General features: G+C 35.8%; 1 protein-coding gene across 1 annotated transcript in view; it reads right to left on the bottom strand.

The window, feature by feature from the left end:
• LOC132558698 (protein PALS1-like) overlaps positions 1 to 27,040 on the bottom strand; it is a 46,835-nt gene that overhangs the window by 5,458 nt on the left and 14,337 nt on the right. Inside the window, exons 2-7 of the mRNA XM_060223292.1 lie at positions 26,493 to 26,602; positions 13,719 to 13,779; positions 6,269 to 7,312; positions 2,921 to 3,207; positions 1,425 to 1,574; positions 68 to 143 (exon numbers count right to left, since the gene is read on the bottom strand). Coding sequence (XP_060079275.1) covers positions 68 to 143; positions 1,425 to 1,574; positions 2,921 to 3,207; positions 6,269 to 7,312; positions 13,719 to 13,779; positions 26,493 to 26,602 — 1,728 coding nt within the window. The remainder of the gene's footprint in view (positions 1 to 67; positions 144 to 1,424; positions 1,575 to 2,920; positions 3,208 to 6,268; positions 7,313 to 13,718; positions 13,780 to 26,492; positions 26,603 to 27,040) is intronic.

The raw sequence follows: 27,040 nt of genomic DNA, 5'->3' as shown, positions 1-27,040 counted from the left end.
TTCTGTAGTCAAGATACTGTTTATGATCAGTAGAATAGACCCAAGTATGAGACAACAGGAGACTCACCACTCTTATCTGCTGTTCCTCCTTTAACTATCCGACCCACAATGATGGCCTCACCGTCATTACGTACAGTAGCACCCTGAAAATTACCAAGGCATCTATAAAAGTGCTCTAAAACCATAAACAAGACACACATACATATAAACATTGTACAGTGAAGTGTATTACAACGTTAACCCTGACCATAGCTCATGTGTAATGTAGATATAGACCAGCCAGTGTGTAATGTAGATACAGACCAGCTAGTGTGTAATGTAGATATAGACCAGCTAGTGTGTAATGTAGATATAGACCAGCCAGTGTGTAAGTAGATATAGACCTGCTAGTGTGTAATGTAGATATAGACCAGCTAGTGTGTAATGTAGATATAGACCAGCTAGTGTGTAATGTAGATACAGACCAGCTAGTGTGTAATGTAGATATAGATCAGCCAGTGTGTAATGTAGATACAGACCAGCTAGTGTGTAATGTAGATAGAGATCAGCTAGTGTGTAATGTAGATATAGACCAGCTAGTGTGTAATGTAGATATAGATCAGCTAGTGTGTAATGTAGATATAGACCAGCTAGTGTGTAATGTAGATATAGACCAGCTAGTGTGTAATGTAGATATAGATCAGCCAGTGTGTGATGTAGATATAGACCAGCTAGTGTGTAATGTAGATATAGATCAGCCAGTGTGTGATGTAGATATAGACCAGCTAGTGTGTAATGTAGATATAGATCAGCCAGTGTGTGATGTAGATATAGACCAGCCAGTGTGTGATGTAGATACAGACCAGCCAGTGTGCAATGTAGATATAGACCAGCCAGTGTGTGATGTAGATACAGACCAGCTAGTGTGTAATGTAGATATAGACCAGCTAGTGTGTAATGTAGATACAGACCAGCTAGTGTGTGATGTAGATATAGACCAGCCAGTGTGTGATGTAGATACAGACCAGCCAGTGTGTGATGTAGATATAGATCAGCCAGTGTGTAATGTAGATATAGACCAGCCAGTGTGTGATGTAGATACAGACCAGCTAGTGTGTAATGTAGATATAGACCAGCCAGTGTGTGATGTAGATACAGACCAGCCAGTGTGTAATGTAGATATAGATCAGCTAGTGTGTAATGTAGATATAGATCAGCCAGTGTGTGATGTAGATACAGACCAGCCAGTGTGTAATAAAATGAGGAAATTAAAATGTATATCCTGCTTCCTTACCTGTCAAACAAGCAAAAAGTTGATTACTGTCAGAAGTCAAAAGTAAAATACTGTATGGCTGAGTAAACATCAAGCAATGCAGCATCCATTTGTACCTTAGACTCTTTATAATGGGAAATTTGTTAGACTTTTTACATGTGAAGCTACATACCAAAGGCTCACTAGTCTTCTCCAGGTAGACAATGCGTACAGTTTCCTCTCCATAAGGAGTGATAGGGTATTCCTGTAGATCATCAACATTTTCATGACTGGCTGGTTTGGAGGTCTCTTCTGCTATACTATCATGGGCTCGCAGAAGATTCTGCATTATAACAACAATGAATCATCACTTAGTTGTGATATATTGTAGCCTAAAGTTCCGCCGAACAGATTTATCAACTTCAGACAAGTACTGTCAAGTGTATCAAATATAATCAAATACACCAGCCAAAGATGTTCAAATACAAATGTATTAGCAAAGTAAGCTTCTTGAAGATTATATTAGCCAAGTATATAGAATGATATTGATTAACTGGGTATGGTCCGATATCAATATAGCAGTATACGTTCCTTGATATTTCATGGCAACTGTGTTAGCAAAGGATATCATCAGACAGTTAAATGAACAAAGTGTGTTTCTGTATGATATCAGTGAAATATCATCCTCTTTAATTCATAACTATGAAAGCTGTCTATAGATAGCTTATCATGGGACCTTTATATACATTCTGCCTATAGGCTATTTGGGACTCTATCAGTCCTGTCTATATCAAGACCTAATGTACATGTATACTGTCCCCACCTGTCTTGTACATACCCTTAGACATGTCTATAATAAGACCTTATGTACATGTAGACTGTCCCCACCTGTCTTGTACATACTCTTAGTCCTGTCTATAATAAGTCCTTATGTACATGTAGACTGTCCCCACCTGTCTTGTACATACCCTTAGACATATCTATAATAAGACCTAATGTACATGTAGACTGTCCCCACCTGTCTTGTACATACCCTTAGACATGTCTATAATAAGACCTAATGTACATGTATACTGTCCCCACCTGTCTTGTACATACCCTTAGACATGTCTATACCGAGACCTAATGAACATGTATACTGTCCCCAACTGTCTTGTACATACCCTTAGACATGTCTATAATAAGACCTAATGTACATGTAAACTGTCCCCACCTGTCTTGTACATACTCTTAGTCCTGTCTATAATAAGTCCTTATCTACATGTAGACTGTCCCCACCTTTCTTGTACATACCCTTAGACATGTCTACAATGAGACCAAATGTACATGTAGACTGTCCCCACCTGTCTTGTACATACCCTTAGACATGTCTATACCGAGACCTAATGAACATGTATACTGTCCCCACCTGTCTTGTACATACCCTTAGACATGTCTATAATAAGACCTAATGTACATGTAAACTGTCCCCACCTGTCTTGTACATACTCTTAGTCCTGTCTATAATAAGTCCTTATGTACATGTAGACTGTCCCCACCTTTCTTGTACATACCCTTAGACATGTCTACAATGAGACCAAATGTACATGTAGACTGTCCCCAACTGTCTTGTACATACCCTTAGTCCTGTCTATAATGAGACCTAATGTTGGAGAGTAGATGGTGATGTCTCCATCTGATTATACATACCCGTAGCCCTGGCTGACTGAGCATGTCCATCAGATCTGATGCATATGGAGACTCTGTGTACTGTAGTGCCTGAAACACTTCATTAGAAATCTGAACAGCATTTGTACACTCTGGCTTAGGGGGTGGCGACTGCTGAGAAATGTTCGTAACTTTGCTGTGTACATGAACAGCATTTTGAAACTCACGACTGTGAAATAAGTTTTTCAGAAAAGAGAGTTCATCCCTCTCCTCAGCAGCATTTAGACGGCTCTGTATATGATGTAGTGTCGAAAATAAATCATCTACTCCTGAAAAGAGAACGAGACCATATTAAACTAAAGGCAGGATTTGTATTTTGATATTAAAGGAACAATATCTGAATCATGTTTACACAAGGTGTAGTCAGTTTAAAGGAAATAGGCCATATTCCTTTAAACCGTGTGTAATGATAAAAAGATGCAGACGTGTAGCCTGCAGAAAGTGAGTAACTCCAGAACAAATGCCGAGAAAAACTCCATGCTTCAGACAATTCCATTAGAATTTACTCTTTAGAATTTATTTCATCATGCTTCAGTAAATCTGAGACCATCGGTACTAGATTGCCATTCCAAAACTTTATAATCATTTGATGTGAGGTATATATGTAGCAAGAAAAAATGACTCCCACAATGTGTGAAACCATCAGTGATATGTATATATGACATATAGACTGAGGCCTAAAAATTTAAGCCAAAAAAAAAATTCATGTTTGGTGAAAAAGTTAATATTATTTACAGTATTTCCATTACAATATTGTTTTTTCACTTTACTTTTAGAAGAGTGCTGGACAATGATGAAAGACAACTAGAGTCTAAAAATCTTCCACTCTGTGATAATAAAGACAATGAAATTTTATCAGGATAAGGTATTTTTTTCTATCATGTTATACTGGAGTGTTACTTTTCTTTTGCTTTCCTGATATTGAAATACTGCTGTTGTAATGGTGAACCAATGCTATGTTGTCATCAATAACATGTGTTATGGCTTTGAGAAGAGTGTGCCGAACAACTTTTGCAGTATACTATTTCTCTAAGCTGTCTGCCAGTGTAAAGTAATTACAGCTACTTACACAGTGTCAGTTTTGATGAACACAAAATACTGATCACAACTGATGAAGCAGACCTAGTTGGCTACTTGATATCAGTCCTGTGTATCATTCTCCTTATTAAAAAAATATTTGAGATAAAAAATTTAAGCAACATTCTGTCTTTCCCTACCCCTTTATCCCAATTTCTTTTCGAAATCGATATAGAATTTGCCTTGTGGCTAAAAACTGTCCATATATAGCAGTTAAAAGTCCAAAACAGAATGGACAACAAAGTTATCACAAAAGAATCCAGGAAATATTTATTTACACTAGTTTCAGTAAAGTTACCGTACATGCTTGACCTACAGATTTTTTGTACACTTTTAAATGCCTGCCCTCCTCTGAAGCATTCTAAAGCATTTACTAGAATATTTGTAGACAAGAAAAATGATGTGAATCATCCAGTTTGAATGATATTGTAAACAGAATGCTGTATGCCTTCTATATTGTCAGTAGCCTCAATATCCTAAACAGCACTGTAGACATTACTGCGATACCTGTTGACTTCTGACATTATCAGCACAGTCACAGGAAAAGCCAGCCACCCTTGTAAACACTATGTAATATCGCTCTTGTAGAAAATCCTCTGTGTATGTCAAAGTCCTTACAATGGCTACACCTATACAAATATATCTATAGTATAAATCCATAAAGTACACAGTCACATATATGTACCGATACCCCTACAAATACCTTCCAACTTTTTGCTTGTTCAATAGGTATACCAACAGGTATCATATCTCCGTCTGACTTTGTGTAATATGAATAGTGTCAGCTAGCACATACACTGCATTCTTTCAATGCATGCTACATACTAAAGAATCACCAGAAAAACAGCAGCATCTGAAGGATCCAATGCCCAGACTTTTCTTGAATACCTATACCTATATAGCTACCTTCCTTAAAAATGTGGTAATTTGAAATATAATAATAACTATTTATCAATTTTTAATTATTTTCTCTATTGTTTCGTAAGATAACAAAAGTTTTTAAAGTTTTGCTTTTATGTTTTTCAATACTCTTAAGGCCTATAACTGTAAGAGTTTTCCTAGATAATGGTTTTTAAAAACAACTTTTATTAATATTGAAATACTATATGCTTGCTACTTTACATTTAAATATGTATCATAACAGCATTTCCACTTTAGATTCAGGAGTTTTAAAAGTACTCAGTATTCAAATCCACTTTCACAACTCACTGGGAATTTACCCCTTTTCTCTGTTATATTTTGTGTTTTAAATACTCCAAGAGCTTGACCATCAATGGACCCCATTCCTCATTGATAACAATTGTACACCTATTTTTCTTTGCTAAGTGGCCCTAATAGCTTGTCTGCTGTTACTATCTCTAGGAATTAAGCTCTTTCCATGCCTGTTATATTGTTGGAATATATCTTAATTACTGTTCCTGACATTATATCTTTGTTGGCCTCTATCAATCAGCACCATGATTGGTCAGTTTGTCCTTTTTTAGCTTTTTACTTGTATCAGCAGTCTAACTATGGTTCGGACAAGTTTATTCCACAGTTGCAGAAGAGAATTTGACTTTTTGTTGCTGGTTATAAGGAGATCTTTAGAAAAGACATACAAGTACTGGACTATATAAGCTAAGGCCAGCTTTGTCCTTTGGGCCAGTTAAAGCTACGTAATCAGACTAAAAAAACTTCATAACATTACAGAAGTATACATGTATGTTCTAATTATGTTTTAATAAAATAAATTGCAGACTAAACAGAACAGAGAAACACCAAAATTTCCCCTCAATACAATCAATAATGTTATTTAGATTCACCTGCAGACTGCAGTCACAAGTTTGGCAAATGTTCAAATGCACGTATCAAGTCACGCACTAGATTATATGTTTCATCATATTAGTAAATATATGTTCACTGAAAATTGTATGAGATGCATATATGGCAATATATCAAATCAAAAATACATCTCAATGTCAAATTTTTGGGTGGTGAGCAAGCACTCATATTGTTATCTATATACATTGAAGACCTTGGAATGCATTTACTCAAACTTATGATAAATACTTTTAAAAGACATAGCAAAAATCTGTATTACTGGCCAATTTACAAATATCTACAGTATATTACATGTATACTTCCTTATCCATGAAGGAAATTTTCATGTACATAATGATATATAAATACCTGCTGTATCTGAAAAATTCAAATGGTTTATCGTAACGAAATTCTCACCCAGTTCTGATATTAAAATTTGTTATATATACAAACCTATATTTTTCTTCATGTATTTGTCCCGCTGTGATGATCCCCGGGCACTGCCAAAGCCGTCGTCTAGCACCTCTACCTCATCATCATTCTCCTCGTATGCAGTATTTACAACTCCTACTACAGGGGTCTGCTTCATTGATGTCTCCAGTGCTTGCAATTTCTTGGAGCCTCGAAGTGAAGTTCTGAGAAAGTCTTGTTCTCGTGCTCTCCTCAGCTCCTCATCTCTGCGTTTGCGTAGCTCTTCTTGGTGCTTTCGTATCCGTTCCACTTGGTCATCACTTAAATTCTGATGGCCATTTGAGACGGAATTTGCCACATACTCTAAAGTATTGTCCGTTGAGGTTGTGTGATTGGCAAGATCTAAGGACTTAGCAGGTGTAGAGGGAGGGGCACGAGGGAGAGAGCGTGTGGAGGAAGACTGAGAGTGAGAGGGAGGAGGGTACCGAGGGGGCGACTTCACAGCTGGAGGAAAATCATCAGGACAGTCAATAGCCATTTCACGATGAGGGCCAATGTCATCAAATTCAACCTCAAACGAATTTTGCATATAGGCATCACTCAAACTATCCTCAAATTGTTGGACATCATCACGAGACCTATTGAGGGAGTTCTGACTTCGCCGCTTGAGAACGTTGTGTCCACTGATAGTTTCTATGAGTGGAGAATCTGTTCCACTATTGGTACTAGATTTACTGCTTCGTTTGCTATCCTTTTTCTTCCCCTTTCGGGGCATGTCCAATTCCGCAAACCCGTTCATGTCTCTGGTTTGTTCTAGGTGTCCATTTCCACAACACTGTTGGCGAGATGAATTCAATAATAGAGATGGTTCATATGCTGGATTCTCTATTGCCAGCTTTTTACAATCCACAAGAATTTCCGCTTGTGTAGTACTAGTAGAACTGTTGCTTGCACTGCTATTAAGAGAGAGTTTTGTCATATCCAACGGGACCACTTGGTGACGAGAAGAGATTTTCTCAAGTCTCTTTCTGGCCTCATCTTCCACAGCTATGATGTATGCATCCTTGACTTGGTTGATCTCTGGGCCTGAAAAGTACAGTCAATATCAGTAACATTGCAATATTTACAAGTCACAGTGGTATTCGTATGGGAAATAAGTCAGTAGGCATCACTATCTATAATATTTACAAGACATGTCACACTGGTATTTGACAGGGACAAACATTTACATTGGGTACAAATTCAATGGCATTAGGCCTGTATTGTTTATATTGCTGCAGCTCAAACATGAATAAACATTTTAATTAAGCTCAGCATGTTATATCACCAGCTATATGTAACTCCATGGGATTTTCTCTCTAATGCTTGGTCACATTTTGCAACAAAACACTAGTTAAACGACATGAACAATTCTCATAGATGACCATGACATTTTGAAAAAAAAAACCAACATTTTTACAATATTTTTTGACAATAACTTGCTGCTGCAAGTCAGTAAAATTTCCAATATCCCTCTTAATAAAACTAAGTTTGTGCAGAAAAAAAATCATTCCTTTATCTCAGTTTATTTCAGTAAATAATTTCAATTTTATTACCTTGGTATAATTTTCCTGATTGTAACATGCCTTAGGCAGTCTGAGAACCTGATTCTAAAGGTGTCTATACAGCATATCATTATAGTAGTCACCCACTCATCATATCTGAGGCATCACATTCCAATTATCAATATGACTTAATTGATATATATTTACACAGAGAAATCAAATGAGAAAATCTGACACAATGTCAAGAAATAAAGTACCCAGTATCACATACAAATTCCTAATCAAATAATTTCTCAGGATGACTATCACACACAGATCAGTGACTCATTTGGTACATAATATCAGACAGATCTTTACTGTATGCTACCAAGAGATTTGCTTTTACCTGTCTGACTTGGTACACCTTTACTGTAGCCTACCAATAGATTTACTTTTACCTGTCTGACTTGGTACACCTTTACTGTAGCCTACCAATAGATTTACTTTTACCTGGCTGACTTGGTACACCTTTACTATAGCCTACCAATAGATTCACTTTTACCTGTCTGACTGGTATACCTTCACTCTACCCTATCAATAGATTTACTTTCACCTGACTGCCTTTGTACACTTTTACTCTATCCTACCAATAGATGTTTTTTATCTGACTGAACAGATTTACTTTTACCTGTCTGACTTGGTACACCTTTACTGTAGCCTACCAATAGATTTACTTTTACCTGTCTGACTTGGTACACCTTTACTGTAGCCTACCAATAGATTTACTTTTACCTGTCTGACTTGGTACACCTTTACTGTAGCCTACCAATAGATTTACTTTTACCTGTCTGACTTGGTACACCTTTACTGTAGCCTACCAATAGATTTACTTTTACCTGTCTGACTTGGTACACCTTTACTGTAGCCTACCAATAGATTTACTTTTACCTGGCTGACTTGGTACACCTTCACTGTATGCTACCAACAGATTACTTTTACCTGGCTGACTTGGTACACCTTCACTGTATGCTACCAACAGATTACTTTTACCTGTCTGACTAGGTACACCTTTACTGTAGCCTACCAACAGGTTTACTTTTACCTGGCTGACTAGGTAAACCTTTACTACATACACTACCTAATATTCTATCCTGGTACTGAACTACACAAACGATAAATTGCATCGAAGGAATTCCTGCCAAATGATAACATTATTTTGCATGCCCTTGTGGTCTAAATCAAAAGTACTACAACATAATGTGAAGTACATACATGAATCTGTAGGAATGAGCCTGATAAATAGAACAGTCCATATCTGCCCTTCCATAAAACAGATACTCAAGCTCAGATAATACTGTCACCCTCGACTAGACAAAACACAGATGGCAGTTTATAATCTGAAATGTAACCTCACAGCCAAAGTTTTTTTTATCACTTCTAGAGTACATTGACAATAACATGTATTCTGTTATAATAACAAAATATCACACTATTACATTCTGGTAATATTTATCTCTACAGATAAGTGTTCACAGACAATCTAAACCTTGCCATGGACAGTCCATTCACAGGCTAGCTGCTCAAATTAGGATTGTAGGGAGGTAGAGGGAGGGGCTATACTAACCTATCTCAGTTGCCTGATTACTGGTTCCTGTTATAGCCACATACATTTTTATCGTCAGATACAGCTAGAAGTTAATCTAATCCTGGGACCAGCTACAGAAATTGTATTAAAATGCCACAGCATATATACAGATGAACAAGTGACTTAAGTCAAAGGTGTCCGATGATGTTGTTTTCTAATTACGGCCACACAATCCAGTACATTGTAGTCATATTTCCAATCTTTTACAAGCTAGCTATTAACACCTCCATAAAAGAATGCATCACTTAGGTCAGGCAGACAATTTCACAAAAGAAAAAAAATCAATTTTCTTGTGATAAACTGTCTCTAATCTATCACCTTACTGCCTTCATTCCATCTACATCCAATCCATCACTTCCATGCATTCCACCACTCGTAAAGCTGATAAAATAATTTGTTTTCCATAGATACTACAAGTAATAGACAATTTCCTTTCCACATAACAGTCAGTCCAATTTTGCCAGTCTAACACCCAGATGATAGGACAATCCAAATACAATTTTCTTTCACCTACATATACACACACATAGAGTACTTGAAACTGGGGACATGCAACAAAGTCCTGAAACAATTTTTCTGCTGGTTGTTTATAGCGAGGAGACAGTGAGTGTCTGTCATAGCCTCGCTGACATATATCACACACACATAACCAGTCTTCCAGTTCTTCTAGGCACACATTTCTTATTGATCCATCCACTATATTTTTCCCATTTTGTTTTTAGCACTAAGTTCTAGATCACAATATATGGCAATATTCCATTTCAACGGTGCTGAAACTCCAGAGTAGATATTGTGGAATGAACTGTTATTAACTGGTGTAGCTTTCCACGCCTTAGAGTGGCTTTCTTCAAGCATTTATTGATCAAGAGAACAACATTTGTAAATTTACACACTTTCAACTTTTTTTGTATCAATATTTAAAAGCTGAAGAATGCAAGGCTGCAGGTGGTTCTTGTGAACCCAGCATTCCTTTCATCTACAGCTAACCTACTGTGATGATTGACACATCTTCATTACACAAATTAAAACTTCATTTAGAAAATTCAATTTCATTGCAATTCCTGTGAACTTTTCCTCTATATATGATCTCAGCTGTAAGTACTTAAAACCCCATAAACTGATAAATACAAAACATTCCCTATATAAAACATTGACCCATAATTGATTGCGCACTACTTATTCTTAGAAACAAATGTTTAACTCAAGGCTTAAAAAAATTGTAAGGTCATTTAAATATAATTGAAGAGAATGGTCATTACATTGTGAGTACTTCCTTTGAATGTCTGATGGTGACAAAGAGAAAGTCTTATGGTAATTTAGAGAAAGTCTGATGGTGACTAAGAGAAAGTCTGACGGTGACTAAGAGAAAGTCTTATGGTGACTAAGAGAAAGTCTTCTGGTAATTAAGAGAAAGTTTGATGGTGACAAAGAGAAAGTCTGATGGTGACAAAGAGAAAGTCTTATGGTGACTAAGAGAAAGTCTTCTGGTAATTAAGAGAAAGTCTGATAGTGACTAAGAGAAAGTCTGATGGTGACTAAGAGAAAGTCTGACGGTGACTAAGAGAAAGTCTTATGGTAATTAAGAGAAAGTCTGACGGTGACTAAGAGAAAGTCTGATAGTGACTAAGAGAAAGTCTGATGGTGACTAAGAGAAAGTCTGATAGTGACTAAGAGAAAGTCTTATGGTAATTTAGAGAAAGTCTGATGGTGACTAAGAGAAAGTCTGACGGTGACTAAAAGAAAGTCTTATGGTAATTAAGAGAAAGTCTGATGGTGACTAAGAGAAAGTCTGATGGTGACAAAGAGAAAGTCTTATGGTGACTAAGAGAAAGTCTTCTGGTAAGTAAGAGAAAGTCTGATAGTGACTAAGAGAAAGTCTGATGGTGACTAAGAGAAAGTCTGACGGTGACTAAGAGAAAGTCTTATGGTAATTAAGAGAAAGTCTGACGGTGACTAAGAGAAAGTCTGAAAGTCTGATAGTGACTAAGAGAAAGTCTTATGGTGACTAAGAGAAAGTCTTATGGTGACTAAGAGAAAGTCTGATGGTGACTAAGAGAAAGTCTGATAATGACTCAGATGATGACTAAGAGAAATTCAAATGGTAATTCAAAGAAAGTCTTATGGCGACTAAGCAAAAGTCTTATGGTAAAACTCTGATTGTGCCGATGACTTTGATGGAGACTAAGAAAAATTCTGATGGTGACTAAGAGAAAGCCAGAGGATTACTAGAGAAAGTATGATGGTAATTGTAGAATGTGTACAGATTGTCTTGTTATTTGAAGATGTAGAAACTATACATACACTTTTTTGTCATAGCTTCACCGAATATCTCTGATTAGACTGATCGATCTGAAGACTGTAAGCACTAACAAGTACAGACTGGCAGTAATACTGTGGATAAAGTAATAGATGATTGGCATAAGATAACCCTAAATGTAATTCCTATCTTCTCTCTTGGGTGACCACAAATTTCCATAATCAAATGAAACATCCTAGAAAAATGTTTTCTTTTTAGCATAGATTGTAGGGTTTATTACCATCTGACACACACCACAGACGAATTGAGGTTGCATAGTCTAGATTAAGATCTGCAGCAACTAAGATAATGATATAATCACAAAAGTTAAGATGATATACGTTGTTACAAGTACAACTTACTGAAAAATCTTACAAGTACAACTTACTGAAAAATTTTCTTTGAAATCTAAGAAATAAAAAAAAACATTTTTTTAAATGTTAGGATGAATTTGCTGAAAAAATTATTACATTAAAACTTCTAATCACATTCAAATATTCATGGAATAATTGTGCATCTATGTGTACAAACGTAGGATAGTTAACATTATCTCAATCCAAATGGTCTTGGTCAGAACACACCAGACATTTCACACTTGATGAATAGATCCAATTCCTATCTGCCAATCAGCCACACAACAGATCCTTGTAATCATGGTCTTGCAAGAAATCCCCAAAACGAAGTCATCAGATGAAACAGAATGACCCTCATCCACATTCATGAATATTCATCATGGTGTATGCTTGACAGATCTTTTGTCCTTGTAATAATGACAGGGAATAGTTGGCTGAAGAATCTTGTTGGTACTGTACATGCGATATGGATCAGAAAGTCCTGTGCCAATACCGTCTCCCCCAGGAACAGCATGTAGCCATTTAACATGAACACAATTAACTCCTTATCTGCTGAACTATAAATTTGATACCTAAATTCTGATACCCCGTGACACAGTGGGTATTTATATTCTAGAACAATGGTTTGTGTACAGCAATATACCTACAGCATACATGTTTTGTTATTATTTGATTAGGATTATTTATCATTATAATATACATTTTCTTCATGTAATTTTCTTCATGGTTTTGTTAATAAGACATGTCTGTCTGTATAAGCTATAAAGTTTCATATAATTGAAATTATATTGCAGCAAATTGGAAGTCTCATTTATTGTACTTGTTTTAATTAATGTTATATTTTATCTAAAACAATTACATTGATTCTTAATCTCACACCAGACTATTTTACAGACTGAGTCTCACAATGGTGATCAGACTATTTTACAGACTGATTCTCACAGTGATGGCCAGACAAAAATACAGACCAACTCTAACACTCATGGTCAGACTAAAATACAGATCGATTCTCATAGAGGTGGCCAAATCTCAAATATTACTCACATAATGCTGGCCAAACTAACCTTTTTGATTTTCGCAGTCAGTGGTGGCCTTTCTCAAGTATAGGCTCTCACAGTGGTGGCTAGACTAAAATACTGATTCTCACAGTGGTGGCTAGACTAAAATACTGACTCTCACAGTGGTGGCCAAATCTCAAATACTACTCGCTATGTGTTGACCAGACTAATATTCTCATTCTCACAGTGGTGGTCACTCTAAAATATGCAGTGTAGACTTTATCAGTGGTGGCCAGACTTAAATACTAGGCTAATCATTTGACAGCTTGTTTAAGAGTGCTGGTTTTTTTTGTCTTATTAACAACCAAAGTCATGTAAGGATGTGCCAGGTTTGGGTGGTGGAGGAAAGATGGAGTTTCTGGAAAAAACCACAAACCAATGGCCAGTTCCTGGTGACTGCCCCAAATAGACCTTGAAACCACACCCAGCGGTGGTGGGCTAGTGATTATCATATAGATTCTCAGGTGCCTGAACCACACAGATACTTCAGCCCCCACTTTTCGAACACATGTCTAGATTAAATGCACCCAAAATCGAACTGAAAATGTTATGTAACATTTGTTTACTGTTAGTACAATATCACTTCAGACAAGGTTCTTACAACAGCTGAGACTCACCCACTTTCCTGCCCTTTGGTTTACGCTTCACCCTCAGACGAATACACCTGGTCTTTATACACTGGAATAAAAATAAAATACACATCACATTTCATTTCAAATCGAACAAAAACATAGAAATGCAGGACAAACCTGAATACTTATACTATCAATACTTATGAAGAATAATGTCTTTCATTGGAACTTGAATTTTCGACATCAATATAACATAATATAACAATACTGCTTGAAGTAGCTATGTCCTATCAACCATCAATTATTACAATTTTGAATTCGGTTTTTCTAAATTCATAACTGTACAGTCTCCAACAGATAGATTACCATGGACTAACAGTAATACAGTAATATGACGACAGGTTTTTAACTTAATTCTGACGACAACACAAGGACAACTAGTATCAAAACATACACACTGAATATCAACTTCAAAGTAAAAACTGAGAAGCCTGAGAATTAAGTAAATAAACCAATAAATAGCCAATACCCATACAGTACTGTCCATTCATACTTACAATTAATTAATATTGTGGCCAGAAAATATATGGAAGACATGAATGTCCTACCGTCATTAATATTTGACTGTATAAATAAATAATGGTGACAGAGAGTAGAACCCTAAAATGTAAACATGGATATGAAGTTATTTCAATGGTTGACCTTTAATTTGCATAAAGTCTGTATGAAATCCTTAATCTAATTCATGAAATTGAAAGCACAGGGTGATGACCGTGATTTAGGACAGGGCAGCGCAGACCTAGGTACTGCTAGAACTGTATACCAGCCCCCTCCACCAGCCTTACACTGCAGGGACATAAAACCAGTCCTGTATGTCCAGTACTTGTACAAGTAAAGGAACAGATGTTTAATCAGAAGGATGATAGCTCAGTAGATGCATGTTTATCAATAATTGTTTGTACCTAATGGCTGTAAAATGACACTTATCTGTCAATAACGTGCAGCTGTCATATATCTGGACAGTTTGACCAGTACAATCATATATATCATGTATGTATTAGGTGTCTATAGAGTGACCATTGAGTTGTATTGTACATACACCTTTTTATTGTAGTACATCTGTATGAGGGAGAGTTGACAAAGGTTATAGTGTAATACCACTGTACCCGAATCTGGGAACTATTATACACATGCCATAGGGATCCATCAGTCAGGTGTACATCGCTACAGGTAGTGAACAATCAACACTGCGATCATCAGTACACAAAGATATAGCCTGGGGGAAAAAGCCAGCCATGGAGGTCAGGGCAGAGGTCATTGTCATTATCACTACTACTGGATGAGAACAGACAGTGCTATAACAATAGATAACACACAATACACTCCATATGTAATCTATTATCATATAAACTAGATCCTAGAATTACTTATTTATTTTACAACAAAATGCAAAATAAATTATCTTAATTTTACCTATCAGCATCGTTGGTCCAAAAGTAAGTGGAGGAGGTGTTACTGTGGCAGAAAACAAGAGTACCCAGGAAAAACCCACTACCTTTTCATGTCTGCTCAGTGGAAGCCAAGTAACTGCAGAACCAGCAGTTTTTCCAAAACAATCTAGTTTCCTCCCACAGTAATTAAGACTCCTCCTTCGCTCTTCCATCCAAGACAACAAGAGTGATTTATATAATGTGATAAAGCTTGCTTTATAGTTGTTGTAAAACAAATCAGATCTATAATTACAGTTTACTCACTATCGTTTATACAGTCTGATTTGATGATCAGCAACACTTATTCCTTCCTCCAGTTCCCATCATATAATTATTGATTGCTTGTTCCGAGGCTGAACTTATTTCAATATCTTCTTTTTTTTACATTTTTGGGTACTTAAGAAAACTAATTTCAGTCAGAGATCATATATAAAGAATTAAAAAACGTATCTGTTCCATTATCAATATATTGTATTAACCCATTGTGCATGTCTGTTTTATTTCAAAACTGCATTTATTCAAATGAAAATTCAAGTCGTAACAAATTTGTTATTTAGTCTTATCACAGTCATGTTTTATGAAACGAAAAAAAAAATATGCATAATCATTCAGTTTACCTGTTCAAGATAGTAAACAAGTTTGGTGGTTTAAGTGCTCAATATCTAGTCTTTATTCATCTTGAAGGAGATATATAAGTGTACAAATCCAGATATAATTCTGAAGATTTCAAATAAGAGATAATTATATTGTTATAAAAGTGTTAAATTGCCGACTACAATCTTGTGCCTGTGATTGCTTTTAATTCCAAGGTCATCATCGGGCCTAATTTTAAAAACCAGCTATGTATAAATTCTCATCTTCTCCAAACCATGTCATGTGTGACTGACTCGTGAAACAATTCTTAACAGCCTGGTATAAACAAAATTATGTACCATGAACCTGTCCCGTGTCCATTTCCTCTCTTAGTTACTCCCTTACTCCTCCATTCATGTGTAACAAAGCCATATTTGACCAGTCATGGAACACAAGATAACAATGTATATATGGCACACACCATCAATAAGTTACTACCTTACTGTCACACAGACAACAACTTGTGCTACATCACCTGTACTGACTCACAATATACCTGTGTAGTCAGGTGTAAAACAAAGCTTCCTTACAGCTAAAGCGAAGTAGGGTGAAATCATTGTTTGAACAGCCGACTTATCATATACCAGTGATGGGATTTAATTTGGATGTTCTTTAAAGTATTACATAGACGTGATATATCTATGTCTCACTTGTAACTCACCTGGAATGGACATATATTTATGACACTTTAAACTTATTACATGACAAGGTGATTTAATATATCGTTTTCGATCAGTAAATATGTTAACAATACCAATGTACAGTTGTTAATTAAACAAATTACCAGACCTGCTGTAGGTTTTCATAATCACAAGGATCATCGTTTACCAACAACTTATATACCAGGTATATAAGTTGTCGGTAAACGACGTATATAAGTTGTCGGTAAACGACGATCCTTGTGATTATGAAAACCTACAGCAAATTGCTTTAGAATAATCCTATACTGGTATAAGACAAATCTACTTTTTTTCAGTTTTACAATTAAGCATTTGTTTCATTCTGGTGTTCTAAACACTTCATTACAATATTGACAGAATGTTAGAATTCTGAGGTCCGAGCATTCATGATCAATTCTCAAGCAATTTTCTTCCATTTCAAATTTATGGGCAGGTTTGAATACTATATTGTACTGTATTTTAAATTTTCACATGTCTAAATTAGTCTTTTAGAAAATATTCTCTACAGTTATAGCATGTGAAAGATATTGAGTAATTTCCTGTTAAAAAAGAAATTACCTCATTGAACAACCCCATATGTATAGAAATGAGATAATTCATCAGACACAGTACACCTTGCACTACACACTTTTAAAATTAATGGACTTCTTATCTAATTGGGTGTGAATGAGATTTCAGCATTCCCAATAAATCAAGGTCAGTTATATAAAAGAATTCTTTTATCAGACACTTAAAATTCATGTCTAATTTTCTACACCAGTCAGATTAATGTATAGTCATCCTTATCAGGGATATATCTCCTGTTTGTAAGTCATGTACTGTAATCATTTTCTTCTAGAAGAATTAAGTATTCCAATGATTTCTAGTACTCAAATTTATAAATGCTTTCCTGTACATGTATATGTGGGATTCAAATTTTTGAGAACCTCTACTACATCTATTTGTAACTGAACTCATCAAAATTTGAAACAGTGTTCTGGGCTTACCAGAAAAAAAATCCTTAAAAAAAAACCACATGTTGCACATGTTTCAAGAAGTATTTCTAAAATTGTGATATTACCATCTGCCGATGTGTACATATCTATTGTCAGGAACTTGCAATGGGAAGTCTGACTCTCCCATCAGGTTTCAAAATTTGAAGCATCACCACGTTTTTTCATACAAGTATATCGCATGCTGGTATTATACAAACAATACAATACCAAACACACCAGTAAAAATTTTTTTATAACAAAAATATAAAGAATGCAAAATCATCACTTAAATATGATTACAAGATTGTTGTCACTAATTAATAGGGCTTGGTATTGCTGTCTCACAATACATCAATCAGAAAAATATCATAACATATATCAATATCAGCATTCTTTCCTTTTCATTTAAACCACTTTTCAAAAACATTTCTGATTTATATCCGATCTATATGTCTCTATTACATACATTCATATCCCTTAATCTCAGTCCTGATGGGGGTCATGACCCCTAGACCTATGGGAAATCATGTGGGGTCAAAATACATATCACACATATTTCAAATATTTGTTCAGTTAAACAGTTACATGTGTAACAGTGCAAAATATGTGTGTAGTTATATGCAAAAAAAGTCAAAGATTGATCAAGTGAAGTATAATTTTATGAAAACCTTAGCAAGGGGCAACTAATGATTGAGACATAATTAAGGTGGTCAAGAGGCAGAAATATCTACATACAGACTAAAGACTTTCAAGACAACTGTCAAGCAGAGATTGAAATGTAAATCCTTATTACAGGTGCAGTGACTGCAGCAGATTTACCGAGTTCCTACATACACTGCTATATAGTAGAAAACATTAGAAACACCTGGATTTGCACCTGGTTTGATTAGAACTATGATCAAAACATTACCAAGTTCCTACATACACTGCTATATAGTAGAAAACATTAGAAACACCTGGATTTGCACCTGGTTTGATTACAACTATGATCAAAACATTCCATACTTTGCCTTATATCATTATATTGAACAATCAGTATACAGTGTAACAGGAAAGCTATGTATTGGAATGAAAGTCTGTGGTCTGTCATACTGAAGATTCCCTTGCCAATGAAATAGGAATTTCCATCAGGTGCTATCTATACATTTCTTATATTAAAGTCACTCTCTTTCTTCACATTTATATAATGTCAATATTTGTTTATACAAAACTATTGATATAAACTTGAACAAAAGTACATTGCAGCACAATAAAAATTATCCACATCAAATCTTGTCACATAATTTATGAATTTTTCATCATTGATTTACAGTTTTTTTAGTAACCATAACTATTACTGCAAACCTGTCAAGTCAAAGTTTACTTAAGTTAATCTGGCAATCCTTAGTTTAAATGTTTTGGTCCCAAACATGACACTTAAAAAAATAAATTATTTTTCTTACCTAAATGATATGTTTTAAACTAAACTGATGAAAATGTAATACAGTGTGGTTAAATGTAAATAAGATCACCAACGATCTCCAGTTTGTGAAAAGCCGTTTCAGTTTTAGCCAATTGACAGGTGATATCGTGTTTTTTAAAAAACGTATCCATTCCCCTCATTCAGAAATAATTCGGTAACTAGGAATGCGCACATCAAATGTGTCTGAATTAATCACTGCATGCAACAAATCCAATCTATAAACACTGGGACAGTCACCTAACTCCTCCTTGTCGCAACTCACAAAGCACACCTGAGGGTTTCATTTCCGGAAATGTAGAATGTGTCACCCTACCGAAATCGGAAACGCCAAAGAAAACGAATATGTAAAGTCACATAGATCTTGTCTGATTCTTATAATACATACGGGATGTGTTTGTAAAACTTTTATAAATCATATATTATAGACAACAACACATTTTCACGAAAACAGTGGTTACACTTCAATAGCACATAAATGGAATACACACAGTACAGGTAAAAACACACCTTTACAATCGAAGTGAACTTTTCAACAGTTGTGTACGGGTATAAAACCGTCCATTTTTAGCCGCGAATTCCTAATACAAAATAGAAGAACTTACCTTTAATGTCACAGGACCGAAACAATTCCTACATGACACTCAGAAACGGATGAAAAACGTTCATTATTGTGTGGACTTCCAGCTACCTACTGTTAAATATGCCAGCAATTCAACATGGCCGCCCTTCAGTGAACTTTTCCGGGTCAATGAATATGATTGCCGCCTATGTCATTGCAAAACGTAAACACACATAACATGGCAGTTGAAAGCACGTGTGTGTTTCCAACACTCGTACACGACATGTACACATAATGTGTATTGTGATTTATTTTGCGCAGACTTTGATTTAGATAGTTCTACGCGACAGATAAGCAGTTAGCGTCAGCTCAGGGGTCAAAAGGCCTATTTGGCGTGTCGACGCCAACAGAGCAGAGAGAGCAACGTCAGTCAAAATGACAAGAAAATCCCGATAATTAACAACAAGAAATCCCGATATTAAAAACAAGAAAATCCGATATAAAAACAAGAAATCCCGATATATAACACCAATATAATATAAATATAAAAAGGACAAGAATATTATGCTATGAACCAACAAGAAATTCCTATATAAGGCAACAACAAACACCTGATATATAGACATTTTTTTCTTTAGATTCAAAATCGATGGAATGTTGCAGCACAATATGAATAAATGTTACGACATCGGAGATATTTTTTTTCCTGATTTATAGTAACTTAAACTTAATAATTTCCTGTATATTTGCTTCTATGGTAGGTCTGTCACTTCCTGGTGACAATGTAGCCATTTACATATTGTATGCTCTACAGTTGTAAAGCAGCTCTTGAATTCCCCATGCTCTGTCAAGTCTGTTCTTGAATTATTGCTGTTTGGTGTCGTGACTACATTTTCTGGAGGATTATTATATATTCATCACACTCTCAAAGAGAAAAAGTTGTGTTTATGCTTGTTTTGCCCTCTGTGGAAATATTTTATTTGGTTTTGCTCTGGAGCTGTTCCTGGCTGTAACACTGTTCCAAGGTTTGAGGACATTATCAATGTCTGTTGTATACACCATTTACAATTTTATAGATTTCAATCATGTCCTGTCTAAAGCCAATGTAAGCTGGTGAGGTAACCCTTACTTCCTCAGTCTTTCATCTTGTGTGAGATCCTTCATCCCTGGAAATTGTGAAGTAGCCCTTCTCTGCACTCCATCCGGCTTTTCAATGTGCTTAGTTCTATATATGGCGACCAAACACAGCTTGCCAAATCTAGATTAATACGCACTAATGTTTTGTACTCATTTAAGTGGTCTTGAAAGGTGATAATAGAACCCACCTGTATACCTTTATCCTTTTCGCTGTTCGTATTGGCGAGGAAATGGTGATCGATATATTTTGCCGATATACATATGTTTACATTTTTGAGGATGTACTTCTAGAAGCAATTTTTGACTCCATCCTTCCATACTAACCAGATCTTTTTGTAGGGTAACTCAGTCTTCTTCCCTATCTATAATCCTATTTTTTTATGTGCGAATAGGAACATGTATAATCTGACTAGATCGGGTAGATCAATGAAGAACATGACGAATGGGTCTGAGAACTGACCCTTGTGAGATTCCAGACACCACAGTTGACCAATCTGAATGCTCTCCATTTGTTGACACCGGCTGGTATCCTTGTTTATTGAAACTACTTATCCATGGTGGCATCTGGTCTGGAAATTGGTAACATTTAGCTTGCTTTACAATCGGTTGCGGGGAATCGTTCCAGAGGCTGTCATGTAGTCTAAATACATGTATACACAGTCCACTGGTATACCATTTTCTATCGCTTCTGTTCGCATATACATGTATATAATTTCTAACATTTGCAATGACATTGCTCTACCAGGTAGGAAGCCGAACTGTCCTCCTCCAATAAAGTGTTGATGACCCAACAGTGTCCCCATTGTCTTATGAGTAAGGCTCACAGGCCTATAGTTCCCTGTCTCACATTTGTCCCCCTTCTTGTATATCAAACTTATCTGGACCTATTCACATACACCCCTCCTACTAATGGTAAAGTGAAGCAACTTTATAATTATTCCCCACCCAAGGAAGTTTGCGGAGATATTCAAATGGGTTCCGCCCGTCCGTACGGATGCTGCTTTCCATATATCTTTAAAAGGACAGACGAGATTTTGATGAAACCTGATTGGTACACTTGTTGCCTTAATCCTTTGGCCAAGTTCGATTAACCTGAAATTCCGTACATATTTAATGAGGCTTCTTTCACTCTCGGATGCTGCTTTCCGCATGATATCTTTTGAAGTACTGGTAGGATTTTGATGAAACTTAGTTGGTACACTTGTTACCTTAATCCCTTGACTGATTTCTTAAATCACTATACTGACGATTGTTCTACACGCTTTTCTTTGAGGGAATGATAAGATTTTTAGGAAACTTGCTTTGTAGACTTACTACCTTACTTCCAAGTTCAGGTTCGATTATCGGCAAATTATATGCATATTTTATGTGACCTGATTGGATGATATCTTTCGGCACCCTAACTGAATGCTTTCCACGCGTTATCTTTTGAAGGGACGAATGAATAATGGTGGGACTTGCTTGGTAAACTTGTTACGTTAACCCCTTGTTCAAGTTTGAATATCTGCAAATTCTGTCCATATTTAATGAGACCTGATTGGCTGATATCTTTTCCAGTTAGACGATTGGAAAAAAATGGTGAAAAATGAATTAGTACGAAAATAGTGTAATGTTTCACTTTACCATGGCCACGGTGAAGTGAACCTCCTCTGCCCACCTTATATTTCCCCATCCTTGTTATTTAAGAAACACCGATAGAAAAAAAAGTATAAAGCGGCTTCACTTTACCATAGTGAGTTCATTTCACCATAATCGTGAAATGATTCTCGGTTCACTTTACCATGGTGACTAGGGACTGGTTGAAAATAACCGTAAGTGGTGGTGCTGTTGAAGCCGCAATCTCTTCGAGTAACCTAAGACGTAGATTGTTGATAATGAACGATTTATCTGCCTTTAGTTCCTGAAGACCCGTAATCACTTGCCTTTCACTAATTTCCAAGTCTGTCGTTATAAACTGTACGTCCTTCTGTTCGCTCTCTGGTACATATCCATCCTTCTCTCTAGTAAAGACACATTACCTTCTCTTTATCGTCACCTGTCTTCGGAGTGTTTTTGTCAGATTTACCTGTACAGAGGGTCATTTATTCTTTTTTATTTTTGATTTGAACTTGATGTATTTCCAGACTTCGTTTGGATATTTCCTTGCTTTGATGACAGATCCCTTTCAAATGTTTTCTCATTTTTTTTGGCCTTTTTTTCACCCGATTCCTTACTAATTGCCCCCTTTTTTGCCTGTGCATGTTTTTTCTTGATAAGTCCCAAGGCGTTCCTACCTACAGGGAAGCCATTAGTTTTATATCTTGTGTGTGTTTTTTATAGTATTTAGTAGTATATGTTTCTCTTCCATTTCCTGTATATTTCAGTGGAATATGTCCCAGTTGTCGTTGTCCGGTTTAATTTGGTCCTTTTGGACGTCTTACCTGTCTCGAACGGTTCTTGATTCATCCAAGTGTTGCAGTTAAAATCCATGGCTATTATGCAGTGCTCACTTTTCCCCAAAGGACTTTGATGTTCAGTATTAGACATCGTGTTTTCCTCATTAGTAAACACAAAGTGTAGCACGTGGGGTATCCGCCCCTCTCAATCTGACTGGTTTTCTCACGTGTTGAAATAGGTACTTATATTGAATATAAGTTCCTCTGTGTCGGTACTCTCACATTTTCTATTAAAATTGTTCCAATTCTTACCTGGATAACTAAAATATCCCATCATTATATAGGTGTTAGTGTACTAGATCTGCGTCTGTATCCAAGATGGTACGTAATATGTTATTGTTTTCTCGTGAACCACTTTCTGATTTTTATATTGATTTGTCTCTGTTGTTAATTTTGATTTCTACAAACAAGTATTCTTTGAAGTCCGATACAATTTCTATTATATCTGCCCTCATGTTACAGTAGATATACAGGACCAGTCCTCAAACGATGCAAGTTTTTCAGTAAATATTGTATCTATCCTGAGAGAATTCAGAACGGTTAAATATAAACCTACAGTTCTACGGTTTCACTTCACTTATTTCCATATATACTTGTATACATACACTTCAATTTTTCATAGATTAACTCTTTATTTACACTATTTTTAATTTTCTTTTTGAAGGTTCCACTTTTCCCGCAGCAGTGTTCGAGTTAATCTCATTTACACCATAGACATTTTATTAATTTCTATAACAACTTTATATGTTGACATCTCCTGCATCTTGTCTTCTCTTTTAAAATCTAAGTTTTTACTACAAAGTGTGTCTGTTTCGTCCAATAGCTAAAATCACAAAACATCGTGTATATGTGGCATGCTTGGGAGAAAGAGACAATCTAAATCCGAAAACAGAATACTGACATTACAAAATGATCTGCAGAAACTGGGAAATCCGGATATTTGTTTAATATATGCCCCTGAAGCCATATTTGTATCATGTGCAAACCTAATTAAGCAAGATGTATTCCAAATAACTATATCCCTAGTTAAAACTTCTTCTTTGTTATTATTTATTATTATTATTGACTTTAGACTGAACATTGGCAAAGTATGCCGCTGAATATAAAAGCAAAACAAAAACAGCGCAAATACACATATAGACTAGAAGATACGTCCCTATATACACATATAGGTTAGAAGATACGTTCCTATATACACACATAGGCTAGAAGATACGTCCCTATATACACATATAGGTTAGAAGATACGTCCCTATATACACATATAGGTTAGAAGATACGTTCCTATATACACACATACACATATAGGTTAGAAGATACGTTCCTATATACACACATACACATATAGGTTAGAAGATACGTCCCTATATACACATATAGGTTAGGAGATACGTCCCTATATACACATATAGGTTAGAAGATACGTCCCTATATACACATATAGGTTAGAAGATACTTCCCTATATACACATATAGACTAGAAGATACGTTCCTATATACACATATAGACTAGAAGATACGTTCCTATATACACACATAGGTTAGAAGATACGTCCCTATATACACACATAGGCTAGAAGATACGTCCCTATATACACACATAGGCTAGAAGATACGTCCCTATATACACATATAGGCTAGAAGATACGTTCCTATATACACACATAGGTTAGAAGATACGTTCCTATATACACACATAGGTTAGAAGATACGTTCCTATATACACACATAGGTTAGAAGATACGTTCCTATATACACACATAGGCTAGAAGATACGTTCCTATATACACATATAGACTAGAAGATACGTTCCTATATACACATATAGGTTAGAAGATACGTCCCTATATACACACATAGGTTAGAAGATACGTTCCTATATACACACATAGGCTTGAAGATACGTTCCTATATACACACAAAGACTAGAAGATACGTTCCTATATACACACATAGACTAGAAGATACGTTCCTACATACACAAATAGGTTAGAAGATACGTCCCTATATACACAAATAGGCTAGGAAAGATGTAAACCTAAACAAAAATTTAGGAAGGAAAGATACGTTCCTAAATACGCATGTTGGCAAGACAGATATGTTCCTAAATACACATATAGACTAGAACGATACGTTCCTAAATAAATGTACACATATAGGAAAGACAGATATGTTCCTAAATACACATAGAGGCAAGAAAAATACTTTCCCTTGAGGAACAATGCTTGCCTATCTCGTAATATTATCTTTCTAAATATCGTTGACCACTTAAACCTTCTTTCTTACGACCTCTGACCAAAATTGCTACATATTTTGATAGAGAATACTGATTTATTTATTGTGTTCTACAGATCGTCGTTTGACTATATATGGCAACTCTGTGCCAAGGGGAATAACTCTAACTAGCGGATACGAAGCCCGATTAAATAAAATCACAGCAAATACATTTTCTTTCGCAGTGTATAGGATATCATTGTTTAAACGCGAGTAATAGACGTACACTAAATGCATAAAATGCTTGCCCATTCTACTAGGCTGACTGGAACTGGATAATACTTTATAACGTACAAACAATGTATGTATTTTTACTTTTCAGATTTGATCACAAATCTTCTGTGAAATAGCATATCTTCCATACTTCATCTAATTTTCAGCACCTCGTTACGTGAATTACCGTTTCATCTTTGGACCCGATATGCATTTTTTTCTACAGGATTTTCTGGTACAATACGCTGATCAACAGCATGGTACATGCACATTTCTCCAAGAATTCAATTTGTATTTATCGATTTAGTAATCTATTTTCAGACTGTTACTTCGTCATTTGTTATTATCATACTGTAACTATGTCATCTGTTATTATCACAGTGTTACCACGTCATCTGTTATTATCATACTGTTACCACGTCATCTGTTATTATCATACTGTAACTATGTCATCTGTTATTACCACAGTGTTACCACGTCAACTGTTATTATCATACTGTTACCACGTCATCTGTTATTATCATACTATAACTATGTCATCTGTTATTATCACAGTGTTACCACGTCACCTGTTATTATCATACTGTTACCACGTCACCTGTTATTATCACCTGTTATTATCACAGTGTTACCACGTCATCTGTTATTATCATACTGTTACCACGTCACCTGTTATTATCATACTGTTACCACGTCACCTGTTATTATCATACTGTAACTATGTCACCTGTTATTATCACAGTGTTACCACGTCATCTGTTATTATCATACTGTAACTATGTCATCTGTTATTATCACAGTGTTACCACGTCATCTGTTATTATCATACTGTAACTATGTTATCTGTTATTATCACACTGTTACTACGTCATCTGTTGTTATCATACTGTTACCACATCATCTGTTATTATCACACTGTTTCTCCGTAATCTGTTGTAAGTTGAAATCATATTTTCACTTACCGAATGAATAAACGATATTATATCGGCATGAGTGCTGTGATCAAGATTTTGACCGTTGACTTCTAAAATTTCATCTCCGATTTCCAAATCTGAACGATCTGCTGGGGAGCCTGAAATAGAGGGAAAGTATATATATTATTATGTTATTTATTGATATGAACACAGAGGCTTAATGCCTGCGTTCATTATGTATCAAATTAAATCATATTAAATCATATTAAATGAAACAAAGAGAGATAACTCTTCCAGCTCTGTGGACCGCTTATCATGACCAGCAATAAAACCAAGTATGGAGTACAACTGTAGGGACTTGGTTTTCAGGCATGTGTAGAACAACTGGTGTCTTGTCAATGGTAGACGTGTAGGACAGGGGGTGACTACACTAGAGTGAACTTGTCAAGTATGGACGTGTAGGACCAGGGGTGACTTCGCTAGAGCTAACTTGTCAGGTGTGGACGTGTAGGACCAGGGGTGACTACACTAGAGTTAACTTGTCAGGTGTGGACGTGTAGGACCAGGGGTGGCTACACTAGAGTGAACTTGTCAGG

Source organism: Ylistrum balloti, unplaced genomic scaffold (genome assembly GCF_031769215.1).
Source record: "Ylistrum balloti isolate Yb309-2 unplaced genomic scaffold, AGI_CSIRO_Ybal_v1 Utg370812, whole genome shotgun sequence".
Taxonomy (NCBI): Eukaryota; Metazoa; Mollusca; class Bivalvia; order Pectinida; family Pectinidae; genus Ylistrum; species Ylistrum balloti.
This window is presented reverse-complemented; position numbering and strand designations above follow the sequence as displayed.